Here is a 24,818-nt window from a genome sequence, read left to right as displayed (position 1 = left end):
TTATTGTCACATTATTTGGTGATGATCATTAGGGATTATGATTCTCTATCAGACCATGGCCATATCCTCTCTTACCCGTTTGATGTACTGCACCACCTCGTTGACAAATGATCTGTTGATCTCAAGCTTCTCTCTGTGGGGAGAATTTCATTAACAGTCAAACCACACAACCGGTCCCAACAGAGCTAAATCTTTAGCATTTAGTGACATCTAGTGGTCACACAAATATAACAAGTAATAAGAACCGTTTCATTTGAATATATTTAATAGGGACAATGCAAATTAACATAGTTCCAACACAGACATGAAACTGATGTGCTGCACAGAGAGTCCGTCTGTATTGCTAATTCTCAACTAGCCTTTTACATGTAGAGTGTGATAAAATATACAGCTTTCAGTACCATAAAACCACAGTATACTACAAATATGAAAATACAATGAAATACACACACCACAATACACACACATCAATAGACAGTACAGTTACCTAAAAACAGATACAGCTTTCCAACCAGTTTCTACCCAGCACTTTAATATCTGGAATGAATTTGATTTCAGTTGGTAATATGTTCCAGAGCTGACAGCCCTTTACAGAGAAAGCTGATTGTCCAAATTTAGATTTACAATGTGGAATTTTACAGTGGCCATTCACTTTGCTCCTAGTTAATCTGTCTTTGAAGATACCTAGAGAGAAGCTTTGGGGCTCGACTGACATTTGAAAACTAATTTGAGAAAAGAAAAATGAGTAAAGCTCTCAAAGCCATGTAAATTGTATCTTTTTAGTATGTAACTATGATAGCACCGGACAGACTTATTTTCAGTGCCTGATTGTAGGATGCGAGGTATCTGATTATAGATGATGATGCTTGAGCCCACACTGTCATACACTATGATAATGAGAGAAAATCAGAGTGCATAAATAACTGGGCTGCCTGGGTGGGCATGTAGTGCCTGATTAATTTGATTTAAAAAAAAAGGTTGTTTTTTTACTGTTTACGGTTTAATCTTCTTTACATGTTCACCAAATTTAAGTCGTGAATCTAAGATTTTCATTCACTGACCTTACTGCTAGTTGTTAATGTTTGAATACAGATACTTACTCTTCTGTCACATTCTTGTCTTTAGATTTGGCTTCGTTGATCTTTTCTTGCCGTTTCTTGTCCATTTTCTTCTTGAGATCTTTCTTTTCTCTAGGTGGAGAAAGAAGAAGATGTAGGGAGAATGAAAATATTCAATCCTATTGTGTCTGTGTGAATGTGTGCTCCTGTTTGCTGGACTCAGTCTTACTTCTCACAGATGTCTCTGAGCTTTTTGAGCTGAGCACTCTGGCACTCCTCGGCTATAGCGGTCAGCTTCTCAACCAGCTAGAGAAAGACACATAGAGAAAGAGTCATATTTTGACAGTGAGAACAAAATAGAGTAAGGTGAATGACAGAGGAAACGACCAAATGACTTAAAACAAGATTTTCTGAGCACAGATCCAACATTCGAAACCATGACACTAGAATCTCTGTAGCTGTGCATTTCACATAAGCTGCACACAACGTTCCTTATCTCAGGTACTTGGGCACTGAACAGGTCAAACTTTCCCGTTGTGGACGTGATATTAACTCACTGTTGTCATTTATATTTATGTATAGACTCATATAAACATAATTCCTTTCAGTCATCATTTACGACCCACTAGAGGTGTTGTGTGGTTTCTCATTATTTTGTTGAGCTTGTGATGTTTTAATATGCAAAATAAAAGCATGGACAAATCTTACTGATTCTACCTTTAAGTGCACTCTGGAGCTTTTTACAGCTTTTGTATGTGTTATATGTGCATATATGATATATTTATGTTTATTTTCACTATGAATAATATGTGTTTCTAATGTTACTAATGTACTGAGCGGATTTTTCTCCTTTCAATATACCACAAATAGTATGATGGTTTTTACCTGATGGTTGTGTAATGGTATATTTAGGTGGTTCAGAATATATTGCATATACAAATTATCCATTATATCGATTGACATGTTCACCATTTAATGTATTTCTTTTCACCTGTTTTTGGTTTTTGATCACATGACCTATCAGGTGACCCCACGGATAAGTACTTGTGATAGAATGGTTCACCAAGAAACGAAAATCCAATTATTATCTACTCATCCTCATACGGATTGAAGGTCAGCTTTAGTTTTGTAGTCCACAAAACACTGCTGGAGTTTGACAGGAAAACAGTGTTGCAGAATCTCCCAAACAAACAAACAGTGACAGTGAATGGTGACCAGTTTTCTCCCCCCACAAAATGTCTCCGTACTGCTTGTCTTGCGTACTCTAAATCTCTTAAAGCCCCAACAATCAAACCACACACACCCAGATCAGACAGTGTGTGGCTCCAAACTAAGGATCTACAGTGAAGATTCAGGCTAAAAACATGAAGTAAACGGCATCTTTCAAGTCAACTTGGCATGTCGGAGTATCAGGAGACTTGGATTACACCAGACAAGCAGTATGGAGGCATTTTATGTTTTTATTCTGTTGGTCACCATTCACTTCCATTGTATGGGAGATACTGCAATACTGTTTTCTTGTGAAGCTCCAGCTGTGTTTTGTGGACTAAAAAAACAGATGTGACCTTCAAACAGCATGAGGGCAAATAGATAATGACTGAATTTTCATTTTTGGGTGAACTATCCCTTAAGGTGTGTCTCAAAATTTGTCTTGTGTGTGGAGGGGCTTGTGTCTGAAACATCACATGGTGGTAAAGCAATAAATGTTCGTGGGACCATTATCTAGTGTGTGAACTTTTTTTTCCTTTTTTGAATGAGAGCAGAAACATTTGCTTTTAATTTTGAATTATATTATTCACTTTAATTCAAACTATATTGATTGAGACTTTGATCACAATTAAACCACATTCAGATCAGTGAAACAACACAATCTCCTTTCTGCTTGTTGTCTTTTGCTTGAGTAAACCTTTGTGACACCTCAGCTGTGCTCACTGTGCAGGTGTACTGGAGCAGAAGTCATTTATTTTCCACACCGTACAACAGAACATGTGCACAGGCAGCACAATGACAGCTGTAATATTCTACACGGTGAGTTTACAGCAGCATTCGCTTATTTATTTATCTGATATGATTTGTCTGTGTTAGCCTTCCTGAGCTTTGGGACAGTGGGACACAGTCAGCGTTTTATCCAGTCCAACACAAGTCAGGACAAGCTGTTATATATGTGTCTGTTTACCCCCCTGCTACATTCAGTATGAGCTTGTTTATATTTTGTATGTTTATGAGTGCTGTTTGTGTGGGAACATTCCCTCAATGGTACTATAAACTCCAGCTAAGTGCATATAAGGAAATTACTTACAGAAATGTTTTATATAGTCATCAATCTGCTACTCAAAAAGAGCTTAATGATGGCACAAAGGTTCAGTAGAGACTAGAGAAGTATGAAATTAGCAAGTGTGGAGGCCATAAATAGACAGCTAACAGATGTACAGAGATGATGGGAAATCTGGCTTGTTGACTAGAGCTTTAAATCTTTTATCCATATATGTGCAGTATGTGCTGAATGATAATTAGAACATACTTTACAGAACCTTTGGGAATAGTGTGTTTTTTTGCTGGAATGGTCTGTTCTCACAGATTTGCCATTATTTGTCCATTTCACCACAAAATGCATTAAGTGTTCTGAGTCTTTTTAAGGTCATATAACTGTCATTTTAAAGGGATTCACCCAAACTCCGTAATGTCAGTGGTGCCAGTAAACAAGGACACTGGAAATTAGGTGTGCGCATGTGTACATATGATATCTCTTGAAAGTGGGAATCTAAGAATATATTGAATATCGTGACACCACAATAAAAGAACTTGTTGATACTGTTCCGGACCGTGATAATATCTACTGGGATAATGCATTAATTATTTTATTTTATTATTTTAATTTCATAAAAAGGCTGCTACTGACCAGTGGACTATTTTGTTCTGCAACTGTACACACATAATTCAAACATTCATTGCCAAAAGAATTCATGCCAATTATTTGCTGATGCTTAGGTCACAGCCTCCTACTTTTATTTCATTAAAGAAGGAGCACAGAAGCACTTTAAGTTAAAAGGAACAACTAATGCTGTACACATCAGATTTATCATTGAATATAGAACAATCTTAATAATTTTCCTTGTTTGTTTATTAACATGATAAACATCATCTTGTGGACTTTTATCACTGTATTATTATACCTTGAGCTTTTTGGTATCATTTCATCCCTACATGAAAGCGATGTAGAAACAAACAATGAATTGTCAAACTTTTTTCCTTTTTTTTCCAGTTTAGCACCACACTCCACATGAATCTTATATTTTAGCCTACCTCACAATTTTATGGTTTTCTTCGTCATTTGTGATGTGAAAACATCAGATTTCCACACAGTAAGACAAAGTAAAAGTGTGCGTCCTCCTCATATTTACCCCATATTTGATCCTGTTATCACAATGCATCCAGAAAAAAAAAACAGTAAACTGCTGAACTTGAAGAATCTCAGTCATCTGACTTCACAGCTCTCTAACCCAGACTCCCTGACATCTATATACTGCGTGTGTGTATTTGTTGTGTGTGTTTCTGAATACCTGCTTAATGTGTTCTCGTTTCTGGTACTTTTCACTGTAGTACTGCTCCTGGCGAAGTGTGAGGAGCTGTTGCTGCTGCTGCTCCTTCAGCTCTGTGAGCCTCTGGTTGCACTCCTGATCCAGGTCCACCAGCTCCTGGTCCAGGGTTGACAGAGAGTGCTCGGACCGGCTGGAGACACAAACACACAGGCACACACAAACAGAGCGTCCACAAATTAAGATACCTTTCCTTTTCCTTTAGCACAGTGATCCTAACTCATTCTATAGATGGACATTGTGCACGATGAATGAGATGTTCCTCTTTATATAAAATAAGACTTGCATAATCAGAGCATTAGGAACACCGATATTAACATGGATGCCTTCATGACAGCATGTTGGTCATAAAATAAAACTTTTCAGGGAATAGTGCTGGGAAAATTGATGTTGAAGTTATTTCAAGCATTATGAAGAGCGCTTATCTTGTACCTTTAAGTAAGAAATGTGCTATCTGTCTTATGCAGTGCTCCTCTGTGGCCCACACTTGGCTGAGAGGACTGTAATCTTTGCTGCATGCTGAGTACTGATTCGTTCGCGTGTGATGGACTCCTGAGGGCCCTGAAAGAGCCCCTAAGGCTCAGAGGAAGCCTTATCCACTCATTCTTATTCTACAGATAGCTTTTTCTGTCAGAAGGTGACGTTTACCCTGTAGTGTTTGATTTGGAGCAAAAAGACAAGCAACAGTGGATTTTAAGGTACATCATGTTTGCGTATTTCTGTAGACAGAAAGAAAGGAATGAAGAAGGAAAGAAAGGGAGGAAACCATTGTCCCTCAATGGTACGCATTATGATGCCAGTTGGTAAGAAAAAAATTGTAGTTTTTGTGACATAAAATAAAACAAGTAAACATAATTTGTTAAAAAAAAATCCTTTTGATGACAGGTAGAGCAGAATGGACTGATTTCAAAAGAAACATGAGAAGAGGGAAATCAAGACTGGGACAGTCTGAAGCGGAGAAGAGGAGGGCTACCTACCTTTTCTTACCGTCTTTTCTGTGGCTCTTCTGCAGGGCAGAGCGCCGCCGCTGATGCTGGCTTTGGAGCTCGGACATACGAGCCGTGTGCTCCTTAATCAGCTCGCTGGTCTTGCGGTGGTGTTTCCGAACCAGCTCCTTCATCTCCTTGTACTGCTTCCTCTGCTCTCGGACAAAGCCCTTCTGTTGCTTCAACTCCTCCAATGTCTGAGCTTCTACTTCTACAGACAGGTGAGGAGGCCCGACAGAAACGGATAAACAAAAGGTCGACAGACTGGACATGATAAGTATTAACCTCTTCCTACTCATTATCAGACATGAATTATCTGTTTATGTTGTTTATTGTCTTTATTGTGAATTTTCCAATACAAATTTATTTAGTAATTGCAGTAGGGTTGTGAAAACTCTTAATTATTGAGTCTAAAAATGACTTATATCCTGAAAATGTAACAGCAATAAAATGCCACAAATCGTTAATACATAAACAAAGCAAACAATTAAAAATCTGGTTAATGGATATTTTTGACACAGGATTATGTTTCAACTCATTCCATGCACATGATCACCAAAATCACTTAGTTTGGGTGAATAATAACCTACGGTGTTTCAAAAACATCAATCTTACCAGTGAGGACGCTCTGAATGATGTCTTCAGTCTTCACTGACGGCTTCAATGAGCCTGGTCACCAAAAACAAGTTCACATGTTCAGTTGTCAGTTAGTTGTACAGTGAAGTGACAAAATATCGTTGAACTTTTACTGATCTGTATATTAACAACAAAAAAGGCATTTTTTTTGCATATACAAATAAAAAAAATCCAAATCAGAGCTTATCAACATTAGTTACAAGTAAACATATATTTTCTGTTATGATCAATATAACCACAGAGGCAGATTTAAATATTTTCAGTTGTGTTTTTCATTTGCAGCCCTTTTACTGTTATCCATAAGACAGTGGCAGGTGCATTATGGGCATTATAGCATAATGTAAAGACAATGCAAATCCAACTTTCACTGCCTTTACAATGGACTTCAAGTGAGATTGCAGTCGTACAGTACCTGCAGACTGGGGCTGGTGGCCGACCAGTGAAGGGGGTTTCGGAGCAATAATTGGCGTGTGACTCAGACCGTTCTCTGCAGGCAGTGTTACCCTCTGGTCAACCTTTGATTCTGAGGGCGCATCACTTCCAGCCTCCACCTGTCCATCATATGAAAGATTCAACTAATGAATGAAGTCCATCAACGCATCTGTAAATACAGCATTAACACTGACTGTTCTACTGAGAAATATTGTGCACAGCATTTTAAATTACTATCATACATTTGAACTTGTAAAATATGAAGTACAGTATAATGAACAGCATGCAAATACAGTACCTTACCAGTGTTTGCTAGTGGTGATAGAGTAAAGTTGTACACAAATCCACAAACACAATATACACTTCCAATATAATCATGTTTAAACTACATTCACAAAACTATTTTTTGAGGGAACTCAAAAAGTGTTGGTACCTGTTTCTCTAGTTGTACCTGTGTCCTGCAGGATAGTTTGTAAACATAGCTTTGGTAACCCACTCTCAACATTGCTTTGTGCGCTGGACTCAGATTTTAATTTCCCTCCAGGCTCCGCTGAGTCTCAGTCTATATGTTCTTATCTCTAAAACGTTAACGCAATTTTAAATCATCTCTGCTCTAGTCACACCAGCCAGTTCTTCTCCTCCTCCTACATTCATGTCCCCACACTATGCCCTGCCTTTCCCCGCTCTGCCACTTTTGGTGACTGTTGCTATGGTCACAGCATGAAACAGCTCTCCGTCGGCCATCCCTGTGGGTAATTGTATCAGCTGGCAAATCAGATAAAAGAAGACCCTCGGGAGCAAACCCTTCTTTCCAGTCCCCTCTTCCGCTAACCCGAGATAACCCAGCGTCCAGCCTTGCCTCTGACCTTAAATCTATCTCAGCTTGTTCACATCTCTCCTCTGATATCATTCTTTTGTCTGTTCCCTGTTGCATTGTGCCCACAGTAATCTGTGGCTACCTGTACTCTTGTTGAAATACATTTAAAATGACAACACCATTAACAAAGATTGCTTCGTCTTCACCCTCAATGCAGCACTTACAGGGTTACCATTCTTCTACTGTTTCTGTAAAGTTGATGGTCCATTAGTGAGAGATGCTCGCAGTACAATCTTTCCTTTAATATGTCACTTTGAACAAAGCAGCTGCCGGTCACGTTCTCTTATGCAGCCATGACTTGCTGCTTGGCATTTAGGGTATGTTCACACTGAAGCCTGTACTAAAGGTAAAGGTCAATGCCAAATTCAGTTGGCTTATTTCCTGTGTTTCATGTTGTCACTGGTTAGTCAGTATGTGCTTTCAATGTAAAAGTGAATTAAAGAGTTAAAGGTGCCTTAATGGAGGTTTTGTAAATAATAAGTGAAGGTTATTTTCATATTCACTGTTTCTTACTAAATCACATTTTTGTACATCCATGAGCCTAATAATTATGCTAAATGCATGCATGCAATGTTTTGTATAATTTAAAACCTGCATTGTTAACATAATTTGCTTAATTAATAGTAATAAATATAAGTAATAAATAATTGTTGTCCATACTGATTTTCCATTATATCTATAATACTTTTATTAGTCATTGGCATTAAATTCCATCCAAAGAGTATTAAAAAGCTTTAAATTTAACCTGGAGACACCTGTAGGTACTCTGAAACAGACTGGTAAACAATGAATGATGTTATGTGCAGTGTTGATTTTTGATATCTAGTATCTAAACCTGTCACTCCCACAAGTATACACCTTAAAGCACAGCACAATATAAGTACAGTGAGTCACAGTGACAAGACGTTCCTTCAGAGGAAACCACAATCACAGCTTGCAGGTGGCTGCTGGAACAGGCTTGATGAAATACAGCAACAATACTGCTACAGCTGTGGTTGCAGTGCAGTTTATCACGGTGCGACTGAGAAACGGCCAAAACAAAGTATGTGGATAATATCTGTGAGGATCTGTGCTGGACAGAAGCGTGTGGTTCATAATCCCTCCTCTCACTACAGTGGGGCTGGTAGATGGCTGTGGGTTTTAAAGTTATTTCTGTAAATGTTAAAAACCTCCACATGCTGCTTCTTTTTAAATTGCATTTTAATAGAGTTTTGCTGGGAAAGGGAACTCTCTCTGAAGATTCTCATTGTCTCTACCATATGTTTTGAATTTCTAAACTGGTTAGTTCCTCACAGCGAGGAGAGCAGCCAGCTGGCTGAGGGATTGCTCATTTCAATCAGCAAATGAACAGTGGCACAAAGCTTTCCACACATAAAAACAAACAATAATGACTACAAATACATGTAGCGTGCCCTGCATGTGTGATGGAGAGAAAAGCATACACACACACACACACACACACACACACACACACACACACACACCTCTTTGTCGCCTTCCTCCTCTCCTCCCTCCTCCAATGTGAGAGCAGCCAGCTGATTGGCTCTCTGCTCCATGAGGTTGACATAGCGGATGGGATTGGACAAGGCCTCAATGACATCTGAGGAACAGAACAGAGCAGCCTTGTTGTAACTCTGAGCACGACGACCTGCAGCGTTTTATAAACAAAAATATGTCCACCTGCAACTTACCTGCAAATGTGTCAGGGACATAGTCCTTCACTTCTACATACACAAACAGAGCAGGCAAAGTCAGGGACTGGTTCTTCTCATTCCTTAGACTGATGTAGTGATAGCCTGCAGTGTGGGAGTCAGATTGAGGGGCCATCAGTTCAGAAATAAGTGCAGCAGAGCATCCAGATAATTCAGCACTCTTCAGCTAAGAATCACAGTGTATGCTTTAACACAAATTTTATATATGATAGTGTTTTGTACGGTCACTGTCCTTTTTTCTAATATCTTATGTTTTATGATGGTGTATTCAAAGGATTGAACTTGTTATTAATCCCAACCACACTAACAAAGTGGAAGTAATCACCAAATTGAGCTGATGTTTGAAATCATGGTGGATGATAGAGGCTATTTTAACACAACGCTTAATTACCCGGCCGGATGGCTGACACAGGAATGATGCGGTGGCCGATGAATTTCCCTCCTTCTTCAAACACAGCTATCCTTAGTGAAGCAAGTGTGGGCAGAACAACCTGAGGAGAAATAGAAAATGCACTCATCAGATCAAAATGACACTACTCATTTACTTTTTCTGATGAATGATCTGATAGTTACATTCTATGTATTTCTCAAGAGATCAAAATAAATTAAACTGATACAAATCCTTCTCAAAGCACTCTCAATTTTGATTCTAAGGTTTTTTATATTGTAAATGTATTTGTGTATTGGTATTTACCTTTAAATCTGTTCTATGTACTATGTAAGGGTACATTGAAAGCTACTGAAAAATGGACACAAAGGCATGTGTCTACTCACAATAAAGTTGATTAAAACTATATTTCTATCCATATTAACTGCAATACTCAAATGAAAGTGTTGCCACTGTGTGTGCATAAATCTGTAGTCTGACCTTCTTGAAGACAATGGCCTCCTCTTCCCAGACAGGGTTGATGGCGTTGCCCTGAGATGTCTTAGTCTTGAATGCTTTCCTCTTGGTGTCTACTGGCAGGCCAAACATGTCAATCTCCACATACGTGCCGACTTTCTTATCTGATAGGAACTGGCCTGAGATGATCTGGAAGGAAGAAGCAGGAAAGAAAGCAGGAGAGCAAGAGAGAGAAAAAGATATGAAACACAAACAAAGACAGTCAGAGAGACAGAGCTTCACAGACACAAGAAGAGCAGCACAAACCTTAACAGACAGTGTGTTGGCTACTATCCCATCCACTGTGCTCTCAGTGAAAGGGTCAAAGTGTTTGTCGGGCCGCCTCATAAACTCTGGTTTGAGTCTGAAGCCACATTTCCCATTGTACTCGTACATGCCCAGGTTCAACTGCATGGATAAATCTGTGGAGTGAGGAGAGAATAACAAATGTTTATTTGGTTGACTGACATAAACATATACACTGAAATACAATGGATGAACAATCTTTGAAGTGCATACTTAATTACTTAGACTTTCATGTATCAGCAATTAAAAAATAAAGGGGTAAATTTAATCTTCTCTTTGTTCCTCTTGGAACACTGTGGTTAATACCAGTTGTTTTTCAAAGAGGACTGATTCATACATTTTTCAGTGTGAAGGAATAAAAGATTTACACAATTAAAAAGTGTCTGTCATTATCCTCCCTCACCAATGGTTTGGAAGTTGAGAGCCACCAGCTGACATCCGGCATTCCAGAAGAGCTGAGGGTTGTAGTTGGATGAATCCACTCTTGTCCCTTTAGGGTAGATCCTGCTCAGCTGCAGTTTGTTGTATCTGAACAAAGCTGGTTAAGGACACTTCTGCCGGTACTGGTACTGTTACATCACAAACACAGTAAAATAATTTTCCCATAACCTGGATGAATGGAGAAGTAAGGGCTCTATCCTGAGCCAAAAAAGCTGCCTGTCAGTCAGGTGACAAGGAAGGTTACAGCCCCGCTAAAGCAAGACTGAAAGCTGGCATCAAGGAGGCGAAGCAGAGGTATCAGGAGAGACTGGAGAAAGACACCAACAATCCCAAAGATATGTGGGAGGCGTTTAAAAATGTCAATGTGTGAAGCTACGTATCGAGGTGAGCAAAACACATTTTATGCTTGTTTCTCCTCAACAAATAGTCAGCTATAAAATCTACTCCATCTCCAGAGGGTCCGCCTCTGTTAGTATCCACAGAGGATATGAGAAAAATCCATCTGAGAGCGAATATGAGATGAGCCGGGCCTGCACAGAATCAATCACCGGCAAACACCACACAGTGCATGCGGGTTAGATTTGTGTCTGACTTGTTCTGATGTCATGCAAACGTTTGGCAGCAATAACCTCATGAGAGCGAGGAGGCCGCAGTTTTTTGAGCCAGGTGCTGCAGTCGCTTTCCACCGACTCCAAACGCCTGGCTGTCACCTGATCGATGAGCTGACTCGCTCCAATTGGCTTTTAGTTTTGATAACAAACACTACTTGTTGCAGAAGTTCCTAATTTTATGTGTAATTGTAATATTTAACACTGGATATATCAGTCTTACTAAATCTGTTAACAGACATATTTATGTGTGTGGTTGATAATAATGATAATAAATATTTATACAGGACTTATGAAAATGAGCAATGTGCTTTAACAGGCAGACATAAAAAGAACAGATAACCATGTAACAGTTGTTGATCTCCCTGCTTCAGCTTCATTGTGTGATCAAGAGCGCATGCTTACGTCTTAGGCCATAACTCTCGAATATGATCTGCAAACTACAGGTAGCCTGCAGGTGATCCTTTAGGATGTTGTAGAATATTTCTGGCACTCCCTGTATATTCCATGAAGGCAGATGCAAACTGTCTGACTTGTTTACAGCCACCTGATGTCGTCTACTTTCCCGGACAAGCCCCGACGTGCCAAGCTGACTTGAAAGACATCATTTACACCATGTTTTAACTGTAAATCTTTACTCTAGATCCTTAGCTTGGAGCCACATTCATGTGCGCGTACACATATATATTTTTTGAAAACTGGCCACCATTCACGGAAATTGTTTGGGAGATTCTGCCAGTCTGTTTTACCATGAAACTCCAGCAGTATTTTGTGGACTAAAAAAAATCAGCATGAGGGTGAGTGAATAATGACCGAAATTTCATTTTGGGGGGAAATACCCCTTAAATTACAAACATGCTTCAGTAAAATTGATAAGGATACTCCACAAACTCTACAGGAGATTTGGTCAGTTGCTCCAAAGCTTTGGTCTCTACAAAGGATGACATCTGGTAGCTGCGATTGATCTCTGTGGGCATAGTGATATGTTGATGACAGTGATCCAGTAGACACGGGACAGACTCAAGATTTGTCACTGCCACAAAAACATGTTTAACGTTCTTCTGTGGAACTGATGTGTTGAGTTGCCAATGATTTTATGGCAAAATACAACTCATCTCTCACTTGAGATGTTACTATGTGTATTTCAGAACAACAAAAAATATCTTAAGAGCTACAGCATGTCCACTTCTATTAGTAGACAGAAAGTGTAAGTTGTTCAAATGGTCTCATTCATTGTCTTTACATACTTTTAGAAGCCTCGAAGCTGTTAAACTTGACTGGCTGGATGTAGATGACCAGATTGGACATTTCCTCTGTGGCAAATGCCTCACTGCCTGCTGTACCCTGTACATGAAAACACACATAGACAAGCAAAAATCTAAATGTTGTACCATGTTTTGAAAAAAGCTGTTATAAGCATTGAAAACAATAAGAATGGTATTTCATGAGCTTCATATGACCAAAATAATCTTAATTTCCGTGTTATTCAGAAGTTGGTAGTCGATCAGTAGAAGTACTGTACATCACATGTACACCAGAGGGCAGCCTCAGCACATGACATGCAGATAGTACACTGAGCTGTAAATCTCCATTATTTTTAGTATTTGAGTTGTGTGTGTCTGAAAATACTGACCTCATCCATTGAGCCCTTTTTACAGTCGTCATCATCATCATCTTCATCCTCACTTTCTGCCTCCACCTCACCTGAAACATGAGTCACAAATATAGTTACAGATAAAACTGAATGAAGTTAAATGTGTGTTCAGTTAACTGACATTTCAAAATGTTGGGCGTACTGGTTTGAAAGCCTTTAAACAAATTTTTATCTGGGATCCGTCGCCGCCATTATATCTTAAGCAGGGACACAAATAAGGTTTACACCGACAGGTCCCAACCCACAGAGCTCATGGATTGAGGAAATTAATTTTAATATTGTTTTGGTCGAGCTGAGCCATCCCTTGCGCCCACGTAATGAGAGATCTACTAAAGATTTCCCACTGAATCTGAGGTCACACTGTCTGAGGAAATTAATTTTAGCAGCATAATGGCTGAACTGACCTACAGCTTCTGCAGGCAGCCTTATGAGAGCACTTCTAATGATTTCCCTCAGAATCTGAGGTCATGTACCGTGTATGACTCACCGATAGACTTTCTGCCCTGCGGCCTCAGGCTGAGCTCAGCACCCTCAGAGGGCTGCGAGGAATCTGCCATCTCCTCTTTGGTTGAACCTGAGTGAAATAAACAACCTGATCAGCACCAAACATGCATCTAACACAACAATACTTCATGGGTCAAAATACTGTATAACTGCAATAACCAAGTATGACAGGACAATAAATGACAGTAAAAAGCTTTGTGCTGCTTCAAAGAACAACATGTAACAGTTAGGCTGGTGAAATTTCTTCTCACTTTGGCCTCTTTTTATGCTATTTCTTAATTTAAAACCCCTTACGACAGTGTCCTTGTCCAGCTGCCATACTTCAGGTTAGCCAAGAGAGTTCATAAAAATGTTGATGACTCATTAGGTTAGAAAAGTGGAAACAGATCAATGTACACACCAAGTAAAAGAATTGAATTGCTAGTGATGTATCGAGCACCAGGCTCGTCATCAGACTTCTGATAAATACATAGAGTCACCATCTCAAATTCCCATATGCCATCATCTACAAACACATGTGACATACCACACCTGCAGCAAATGATCATCGCTTCTTTGGCTACATGTCTTCTTTTGTTGAACATTTTTTTCATCCTGTATTTCCATCACATGTGCACAATGTCTGTATCAAATGTCTCTTTGTGGTGAGGCAAATTATTACTTATCCAGTGAAAATAACACTTGTAACTATGCGGTGTCTCCTCCATCCCAGACACAAAAGAGGTGCTGCACTTGAGAAGAGTGTGGTTTGTAACCCTGCATGAATGCAGACTCATAGTTGGAGGGCTTTATAATCCACTTGTCCTTAAGAGTAACTGGTTTGGAATGACACAAAACATGTAAACAGAATGGGAATTGGTGGAGGAGGGCTGTAGGGGCCGAATTGGAGTTGGGCCTCCGATAACTGCTGCTTGTTGAGACTGTCTGACAAACAGCTCTGCAGACTCAAGAATCCTAAAACTACCCATCGTCCACTGCATGTTTTTCAGGTAAAAATGTCATTATGCTGCATTTCAAAAACCTAACCTACACTGTTGCACTGATCTAACACTGCCTCAGTGATTTCCCATCTGCTGTGGTGATTCATTGTTACGGTCAAACACTTGTGCTGCTCATGTCTTACACCAGGGGGCAGTGTGTGTTAGAGTAAGAAAAAGCTTTCAGCTCAGATACCAGAAGTAATTGAAGGTAATTGATTGCAAGGTCTATTGTAATTTGCAGCTAAATTGCATATTGTGTGTACAAACATGAATAAATACTGAGAAATATAAAGTTAAAAAAAAAATTAAAATATCCATAAAAACATACATATAAAGAACATATGTGAAGTGTGGCCAACCCCAAAGCTTATATGACTGATTAGGGAAAACTAAAAACTATAGAGCAGCTGTAAAAATATAAAAATCCATAAACTGAGATGTATAAAAATTCACCAGACAGTTCTAGTTTAATGTACACAAAGCCGCACACACACACACACACACACACACACACACTGAAGGCCACTACTGGCCTGTGTTTAAGACACCCCAGTGACTAGCACGGTATGCCTGACAGTGAGTGTATGCAACAGCCAATAATACCTTCAGCTGATGGAGAGGGCCATGAAAATGATGAATGATAAACAATAGCACTGTTTTGCTCCAGTGGTTCACTTTCTGGACGGCACAGAGGTCTGGGTTCATACTGCAGACGGACCCAGACGTTTAGGCTATATTTTAAAACTGAAACACTGTAAGTCAACGGTCCCAGTGTGACATGATGGCTCTGTTTGTAGGATGTGAGTTAAGGGGAGTGCTGTACCTGCGCTTGGGGAGGAGGGCTCACACACACTGGAGGAATCACTGTAGGTGTTGGAAACCTGCTCGGACAGTTTCTTCTTGGTGCTTCCGTCTGTCTTGTGGTGTTTCTTCTTGTTCTTCACCAAGATCTTCCCCATCAGCTCCATCGGGCTGGGTAGTGGCACACCAGACTCCAGCTTGACAGGGGTGAAGAAAGCAATGAACAAGGCACAGAGACCAAAAAAAATATGTTAATATAATAAAGTCACATAAAACAAAGAAAGACAGAGACACAGAGAAAGCTCATGACAAAGGCTTCTGCAGACTAAAGCAATTTTCTGTTTTATGACTGTGATCTGTTGAAGGATGAAGACACGTGGGATTCTTGTCAAGACAAGCACTGAAAATTGTTTCAACAGAAGAAAATTCTGTTATCAACGTCCAAAATACTGCTGCATGACTGAAGATTTCTCCATTACAGCTATAATTCACAAGTGTTTCGGGACAAATTAGCTAATTAATTACAGGGAGAAAATACTCAAGATGTGTACTGGAGTGAGTGGTTAAAGATGTAAATTCATGGCAGATTTAGAAAAAAAAATCCAAAAGTTTTCCATGTAAAAATCTGCTGAGTAGCGCTTGTTAGTGACCGCAAGGATGTGCACTGAGCATTACAAACTCTGTTGATGTAACAGCTCAAAAGTTTACACTTTCAACATTAAAATCAGCTTCCTGGGGGGAAACTGAACGTTCAACACAAACATTCGCCCTCTCAAGGGAGCTGGCTCGAAGTAGGCAGATCTCTGATTTATTTATGGGGTACACTGCTTTTGGATCACAGTGTTTAGGGATATTAATAATGCATTATTGAGAAAGTCAGCACTGATGTTGAATACACACATACACTCACAACTCACATAGAGTTTACAACTTATCAGCTATAAGCAACCAAACTTGAAACGTTTCTTACTTTCACTTGAATTTTTTCAAGAGTAAGGAAGCAATGATTCATGCACCAAACTTGAGCCCAGATTTTTTACGTCCAATAACCCACTTTCCCAGATGCCACACACATCCATCTACACCTTTCTGTTGTTGTTGTTGAGAAGTGATAAAATAAAGATAAGACGTCCTGTTTGCCTTGGCTTCACTCAGGCAGCTCTACTAAAATGGGACCAGTTCTACACAGGATGTGGCACGTATTCCTGACTGCACTCAAATGCACAACACTAAACCCGTCTAATTAAACTACCTGGATAGATTCAGTTAAGCGTTTTCTCCAAATCCCCAATCCTTGTTTTGTTCAGTTGTAATAAGGATGTAAAAAGAGGGCATCAATAGAACAAGTAGAGGCAGAAAATGCTCTAAAAAAGAGATGTCTAGGAATATTTGCTCTGCTCCTCAACACTTTAACAGCCTGATACCTGACCAGTAATAGAATGTAACTGAATACATTCACTAAAGTTCTGTACTTAAGTACAATTTTTATATACTTGTATTTTACTTGAGTATTTCCATTTTATGCTACTTTTATTTTATGCTGATTTATTTTTTGTATGCTGTTTCTTCCTTTCTCTTGTCTTTTGTGAAGCGTCTTTGAGTATTTTGAAAAGCGCTATATAAGTATAATGAATTATTATTATTAATTATTATTACTTCATACTCCACTTTTTTCAGAAGCAAATATGGAACTTTTTACCCTACTTCAGTTATGTCATAACTGTATGTACTTACACTGTAAGCACATACAGTGGCTTGATAACACTTTAATGTCCAGTACCGCATTCTTGAGCATCTGCCAATACCAATACCAATCCAATACTGTAATTTTCCCTGAAATCTTGTAAAGCAACAATATAATCTTTGTTCTGAGTTTGTCACACCACAGAAATTAAGAATTAACCACCCAGACAAATTTGAATAATTAAAAAAAAATCCCAGAGCATATAAACTGAGGTCTCAAAATCATGAAAAATTTATTTTTTTTCTGCTCTGACGTAACCACAAACATGAATGCTCTCTCCATCAGCTTTACTGGACATTTCCAGACAAGTTTGAGCCATCGGAGCCCGAGGATGGTGACAGGGTTGTTGGATCTGAAGTGGGCTGAAGTGAACTGCTGGACTGATCTGGACTCAGAGAGTCGCTGGGATATGTTTGTAACTGACCATTTGCGAGGGAGAGGGGAGGGGGAGGCGGCGTCATTCATGTGCCAGTTCTTGTGACTTATATATTGTTGGGGGGGGGGGGGGACCATGGCTCCAGCACGTCACCAAGCCATGTTTCAGGTCCACCCAAAAAATCCTGAACACAGAAACCATGAACAACAGTTTAACTCATGTATTTAGAAAAAAAAAAAAGTAACAGATCTGAATACGTCTTCCAAATTCAACAATGTTTTTTAGATGTCTAAAAGATTGGCAGATTGTCAAGTCAAGGTTCACCTTTACTGAACTCTGAACCTGTGCAAGCACCCCTGCAAGGCTCTCCATAGCCAGGCTTTAGGAAATGCTGCCTGTTAATCTTCTTGTTTCTATCACTGTATTCTGAAATAATACCAGTAGGAAGGATGCTTCATGGCCAACATTAAGAGCAAGGACCTTGTTAGACTAATGAAGTCTTTGATTAAAGATGTATCATCTTAAATTGGTGGGATGATGTTGTTAGCCTGCTAGCTACGCTAGCTCCAACAGCTTATGTTTGCTCTTCTGCCCACATTATTCCCATATCCGCCTGCCTTCTACGTGCGAGTACATCTCGCCTTGCCAGTTCTGCACTGTCCGCAGCTTAAAACTAAGCCTCAACAAGATCGAACAAACTGCAAGAAAAACAGCTTTTTTTCACAACATTTCATATTTTTTCTGCAGTTGTAATGAAAATGTCCTGGCAATACAGTCTTCATCAGCATAATGAATGCACTGATGAGAGCCATATAACAAACAAGAAAACATGTTCACGGAGGATCCAATTTTTAAGTAATTTCTTTTTTCAGAAAAGACCAGACCATTCTCAGTTTAATTGAAATTAAAAAAACAAAACAAAAAAAAACAAACATTGCCACCAGCCTCTCTTATGCACCATGAATGACAGTTTTATTGAGTGGAGATACAAGAGGAGCTTGAATTTCTGAGAAATCTGTAATCCTCTTTATTCTCACCTTAGGCTCAGCTGGAACCAATCTAGCTATATTACCCTATCTGGCCCTGTCCCTATGGACTATCGGAGCTGATATCCCATTCGATACGCTGTATACATGGCTGTCTCCGAGCCAGAGGGGAGTGGTTGTCATTGCACTCACCTTTCCCAGTTATTACATGCTCAGTGGTAGAAATCTGATTCCTCAGTGGCACTCTCTCTGTCTCCCTCTCTCTAACTTCTCCCTCGTGTCTGTCTCCTCATATCTCTCTCCTTCTCCTTCTCCTTCTCCTTGCCTCTGCCACTCCATTCGAAAGGCTTCTCCCTGATAATACTTCAATGTCAAATCCAGTCAGAAGGCTGGTGGGAAGTTAAGCTGTACTGTTATACCAACAGGGACAAGACATCCCTGGTGAATAACGTGCAAGGAGAAAGTGCTATGTTACAGGGAAGTACATATGTGTGCAGGATTGTGGTATGTTTTTGTGTGTGCGCCCGCAAGTGTCGACATTTGCCTCACGTAAGTGCCTGCGTCAATACACACAAAGACGCCTTTGGGGAAAAAAAAAAAGAGTTTGGCCACAAAGAGACAAAGCACGCTTTTGACTGGTAGCCATGGCAACAGAGGAGAGACAGATAAAGGGCTGCCAAGAAAAGCCACGTTTAGATTACAGCGTAAAACACTTCCGTTTAATCTTACACGGCTGTCGTTTGCAGTTGCTCCCATGATAACAGAGAGGTGATGCAGGGGAATAAAAATGACTGCGGGGTGATCCATTAAAAGTTGGCTTCCACTGCACGTAAAACAGAGCCACAGGTATGTGTGTGTCTGGGACTGAAGAGGAGAATGAATACTGCACTGTCACCATAAAAGAACCCTTTTCGGATATAAAGGTTCCACTTTACCTAGGACCCAACATAAAGGGGTACAGTTAGAACCATCTCTGAAAGGTTTCACCTTGAACTCCCTTTGAGAGGTTCTACAGAGAGCCCTTCAATGGTGTACTAGTTCCACCCTGAACCCTCTCTGGACGTTCTATCTGGAAGCTTTCTTCCTTCTAAGAGGGCTAACAAGAACTCGCTCTGGGGGTTCTACCAAGAACCCTTTTACATCATAAGGGTTTCATCTAGAACCCATCCAGGGGGATTTACAGAGAACCCTTTTACATTATGGTACAAAGAACCCTTGACAAACGAGCTCTTCAAAGATCTCAACAATCCTTTTAGAACTCTTTCTTCCAAAAAAATCTATCCAGAATGTTTACACTCTCTAAGGGTACTAACAGGGGGGTTCTGCTGAGAACCCTTTTACATTCCAAAGATTTTATCTAGAACCCATCCAGGGGGTTCTACCAAGACCTCTTTTGATCTTAACAATCCCTGAGGAACTCTTTTGACATCAACACTCCTTGAAGAATTATTTCTTCCACAAAAGCTTCTTTGGATTACGAAGGACCCCCGATGAACCATTTCTTCAAAAAAGTTTTAAATAAGCAAATGGTTGTGAGTAGAACCTCAGCCCTTCAGGGGGAGAATTTTTAAGAGTGTGGAGAGAGTGAGACACAGAGACAAAATATAGGAGGCCATTTAAGAACACGCCGGGAGTGACAGGAAGAGGAAAAACACTGACAACACATTTTGCCAGGTGCTAAAGGGCATGTCGATTTGTTGCTGTTTGTGAGAAAGACAGTGAGGGGAAAAGTGACATAAAAACTAACAAATAGTAGTATAAGTGCACAATTGAATAAATATATGTGTGTGTATACGTGAGAGTGCAATAAGTGGTGGCTTGTTGCCTCCTGAATGTATATGTGTATCTATATGGGTGGCGTACTGGGCAGCAGTGTTCAAGGACACTTCTTCGGTGCACTCATCTGTGTGATAATATCTGCCGAATCCCTCGCTGCTGGCCATGTCATACTTATCTGTGTGTGCGTGTTAGAAAGAGAGACAAAAATAGAGAGTATGAACATGTGTGTGAGCACATGCACATGTGTGTGTCTTTGAGCATCTTATGTACTCACAGGATATTTCTCCAGAGGTTCTGTCAGTAATGCGTCTCCAAATATTGACCGGCAGTACTCTGCCATTTTAGCCTGCTGCTTTGGTCTGGGAGGCATCACACATAAAAAAAAGAAACACAGACACACACACATCATCATCATGGTTTCTCAACGAAACATCAATATTCACTGAATATGTATGTTGCAAGAAGCCCCTTGGAGCCATTAAAAGAAAAAACAACCAATGAGAACTTTTCCCCTAAGGCTTTGTACATGTTTATACAGCTGATACAAACAAAATAGCTGATTAGGGTTATTGATGTTAGTACTGATCAATAAGTCGACAATTCTCCTGCGGACTTTGCACCCCTGATTTGAAACGATCCGCTGACTTACGAGTCCACGTGGTTCTCAAAAGACAGGATGATGGGGAAGGGTGAGGTCTTGAAGGCACATTCTGCTATGGCCTCGATCACCTCCTAAAAACACAAACAGAAAAGAAATATGATTGATAATATCACTGTAAATTATTATTATTACACACACCTCTAAGGCAGAATGTTCTCATTGCTACTTGAGTGATATAATGCCTGGGGTCGGCAGTAACAAGTTAACAAATAATGCACACAAGTGAAAAAAAAAGAAAAAAAAGGGTTTTAAACAACAACTACTTTTCATGTTCTTTTTTTAAAACTGTATTTCTACAGTCTGCTGGATTCGAAAACATTTAATGAAAAAGTAAAACACTGGTTGAAACAAAACCAAACCAAAACCAGATCATTGTGATCATTGATTTCTGTTTATTGTACTATTTATTATGAACTCAATTTTGTTTTTTCATTATGCTTTCAGAATAAAATCCTAACCAGAGACAAGTATTGAAAATTAGCCTTGTCTATAAGCCCTACATACAAAACATCTGTATCTTGTTATTGTGACCTACAATTGTGTTTCTTGCACTGTCCATGAGAAATAAACAAATAAATAAATAAAAGAATCTCTTTACTTGGTTATATTTTTAAGCCAGTAATCTACCTTTTACTTTTTACATTTGCCATTTATACCTTCAGTACAACTAGTCTGCTCTAATTGTGTGATTGAGTGTGTGGGGGAAGAGTGCGTAAGGAGCACATCTACGAGTTGCAAGCTGCCTGGAAGAAAAATAAGCTCCATCTGTCTTTTTACCATGATGCAATCATGAAGGAGCAAAACCAAGATAAAGAGGCACCTTCCAGCGACAGTCCCTGGCCACATCTGGTACACTTCTGAAACCAAACTTTAAAAAACTGAGTTAAGAGATGAATCACTTGCTGTGCCTCCAAAACAACACTGAGATCTCTGCTCATCTAACCTTCACAAGTACGCTGACGTAGGCTGCACATACTGCAGGTGAAAATGTAGTTAGCTAGCTAACATTGGCTTCTTTTTCACATGTAACATTAAAATTTGATGTTATTGTCATTAACTTATGTTTTAGCTAGTGGTCTGTTGGGATTTCAAATCAGTGTGCTTAAGAAAGCAGTTAACCCAACCTAATGCCAACGTCGGTATTTGTGTTACTTTCATAACTGCAGTACACCTTAAAAAATTTTAAAAAGAAAAGTAAATTGTACTTTACAACAACAAGTTAAATTTAAGACCATTTGAGACCATTATAAATGTAATTTAAGACCTTTTTCACAACTATAAAAATGTTTATGTTAAATGTTCATCTCAGTACAGAATTAACCAGTATGTTGTCTGATATCTTTATGGACCTGTGTTGAGTTTTGATTTTTTCTGAGGAACAATCTTTCCTGCGAAATTAACATTAGCTTAGCTCATCAGGCTAACACAGCAGGGACAGAAACAGTGATTTAGCTGAACACAGCACTGAATAAAAATTGTATTTGAGGCATTTTAAGGTCTAAATGTGACATAATTGGATTTTACACTTCATACTTTTTAATGACCAGTGGAAACCCTGACTCTGAGTATTTTATTGACCCTTTTTTTTAAACTTTCACTTAGGTGGGCTCCTCGAATGGTAATTTTCACTTATAAGTCTTATACGTCTCTTTTTTGTGAGAGTAATTGTATTTTTTCTTGAGTATAGACTTTTAGTTCTCTACCCACCTCTGTGTGATGCAAATTAAAAACAATGTCACCTTTGGTTTATGCCACAATATCCTGCAGATTCATGGGGAAAATAAAGCAATTTCAACACACTCTCTTGCTCATATAGCAGCCAGAATCATATCCATCTACAGTGATATGATTCCCTACATTTCCTAGAAAGCCTGAGAGCCTCCCCTAGAGAACATGCCCAACCCTGTTGAAATAAATAACTGTAGGAGAGAGCAAGAGTGATAAGATAGGAAGATAGTCTTTCAGTAGTAGAAAAAATAAATTACACTCCATCTTACCACAATTGGAAGATGTTGCCTGACTGCATGGCATTATGGTGTATTGAGGCTACTGACGCAGGAGGAATTACGCAGCTGTGTTTATCAAATGCTTGTATTGGTGTAAAATAGGTGCGTGCAGAATAAGCGTGATGGTCCATTCTCTGGTTAATAAATGAGAAAGAAAATCCTGTGCCCAAAGTACGTGCTTGGTGATTCATGTCCCACAAATCATGGATTTGTTTATGAAAATGGGAGCCGGGCCACGAAGGGGTGTCACTGCTAGAATCCAGTGGAGACAGTTCAACATGTGATATCAGATTTCTAAGCCACTGATTGTCTAAGTCAAGTACACCATCATTAACACTGGTGTCAGTACAGTTATTGCCTTCATTTCCATTTGTGCCATCTCATCCAATAAAAATCTTTGTCAGTAACTCAACCCTCTCCATCTGTAGCTCTCTGTCTTTCACAGCTCCTCTCTTTTTGTATTTCACTCTCAGGATAATTCTATTAAGCTTGTTCTTCTTCTTCTTTTGTTACTCTCATTAGATCTAAATTTCCGCTATCAATCAATCCGCCCTCCTCTCTCTTTCTTTTCCCACTGACACTTACTTTGCCCTCAGATTTTCACACCCTCCTCCTCATATAAATACATTATTTCTCTTTGTCTTCTCAGCTTTTGAGACATCAATTAAGCGTCCCTTAGCGCTTCAATTCAGTGCTCTCCCGTCCCTTACCATTTGCCATCTGCTACATGCATGCCCCACTTTTTGTTTTTCCCATTTTCTCTTTCTTATTCAGCTCTGCTTTCCTCCATACTTACTTTTATCTTCTGACTGTTTTTCCATCTGTGTGTTTTATTCCCTGCTGTATACAGAGATTCAAGTTATAATCCTTAAAATCTTAATCAAATCAAACCCAATTTCTGATACTATTTATAGTCAGGATTTCTTCTGCAATAGCCATCCACTGTATTTACATTGAGTTATTACCTCTCTTTACAGTGTTTTTTATTGTTAGTGGCAGATTACTGCAGTTACTGCTATTCCTGCGCAGGATTCAGACTGCCTATTGAAGCTGGAGGGATTCACAGTAATCTGTCTCACTGATAACAGGTTCACTGTTTACTGTTCACTCTCTTTAGATTATGTCAGAGCTGTATGAACCTACTGCTAATGCAAATGAAACATTCGCAAGCCAAACATGGGGTGTCTTTTTTGTGAAGCAGTAACACAAAATGTAATTTTACAGTGCTCTGTTATGTGGAAAATTATTTGCCTCGTATGCAGTATGAAATCAGATCAATTATTATTATCGACTGACTTTTTTATAAAAGCAACCTGAGTTTGTTTGGCTGCACTGTGAACAGATAAGTCACTTGTTCTTTTGTTGTATTTCTGACAAAGTAGCAGCTCCAGGAGTGTTTGCTTTAATATCCAACCTGTACCACACCACTGCCACCATTAATCACTGGTGCAGTGGTGGGTGGTCCAGCCAAAATCTTCAATCTTCTTCATGGTATAAGTAATTTTATATCACAGTAATGCCATTTGCCATAGAGTAATGGTCTACATCATGATACAGTAAATTCAATTTGGAAAATTTTAAATAACTATACTGTACTATACTTCATCACATTTGATTATTTTCCTCTTTTTTTTGGAAATCATACAAAGTTAAAAACAGAAGACTCAAGACAGTAAAACTAACATCATCTAACTAATATCTTTCAAAAGTGAAGCTCTAAGGTGAAACCTTGAAATACAAGCCCATTTTATAAAATAACTAGAAACACAAAGAAACAAAAACACAGAAGGTT

At 39.2% G+C, this 24,818-nt stretch overlaps 1 protein-coding gene across 2 annotated transcripts in view; it reads right to left on the bottom strand.

The window, feature by feature from the left end:
• Window positions 1-24,818, bottom strand: part of plcb1l (phospholipase C beta 1-like) — a 147,284-nt gene that overhangs the window by 21,604 nt on the left and 100,862 nt on the right. The window contains exons 12-31 of one of the 2 annotated variants that reach the window (XM_084737231.1): window positions 21,009-21,091; window positions 20,634-20,718; window positions 15,497-15,671; window positions 13,677-13,763; window positions 13,169-13,239; window positions 12,783-12,879; window positions 12,418-12,502; window positions 10,890-11,014; window positions 10,448-10,602; window positions 10,166-10,330; window positions 9,689-9,788; window positions 9,277-9,381; window positions 9,070-9,185; window positions 6,689-6,827; window positions 6,256-6,309; window positions 5,632-5,851; window positions 4,619-4,787; window positions 1,288-1,364; window positions 1,101-1,190; window positions 76-133 (exon numbers count right to left, since the gene is read on the bottom strand). In XM_084737231.1, the coding sequence (XP_084593357.1) occupies window positions 76-133; window positions 1,101-1,190; window positions 1,288-1,364; window positions 4,619-4,787; window positions 5,632-5,851; window positions 6,256-6,309; window positions 6,689-6,827; window positions 9,070-9,185; window positions 9,277-9,381; window positions 9,689-9,788; window positions 10,166-10,330; window positions 10,448-10,602; window positions 10,890-11,014; window positions 12,418-12,502; window positions 12,783-12,879; window positions 13,169-13,239; window positions 13,677-13,763; window positions 15,497-15,671; window positions 20,634-20,718; window positions 21,009-21,091 (2,256 nt within the window). Of the gene's footprint in view, window positions 1-75; window positions 134-1,100; window positions 1,191-1,287; window positions 1,365-4,618; window positions 4,788-5,631; window positions 5,852-6,255; window positions 6,310-6,688; window positions 6,828-9,069; window positions 9,186-9,276; window positions 9,382-9,688; window positions 9,789-10,165; window positions 10,331-10,447; window positions 10,603-10,889; window positions 11,015-12,417; window positions 12,503-12,782; window positions 12,880-13,168; window positions 13,240-13,676; window positions 13,764-15,496; window positions 15,672-20,633; window positions 20,719-21,008; window positions 21,092-24,818 lie in introns of those variants that run through there. The other variant, XR_014771911.1, reaches the window with a different exon arrangement.

The sequence above is a fragment of the Lutjanus erythropterus genome, chromosome 15 (assembly GCF_056507025.1).
Source record: "Lutjanus erythropterus isolate fLutEry1 chromosome 15, fLutEry1.hap2, whole genome shotgun sequence".
In the NCBI taxonomy this organism is placed as follows: domain Eukaryota; kingdom Metazoa; phylum Chordata; class Actinopteri; order Lutjaniformes; family Lutjanidae; genus Lutjanus; species Lutjanus erythropterus.
Note: the sequence above shows the minus strand (reverse complement) of the source record. Positions and strands in the feature narration are given on the sequence as shown.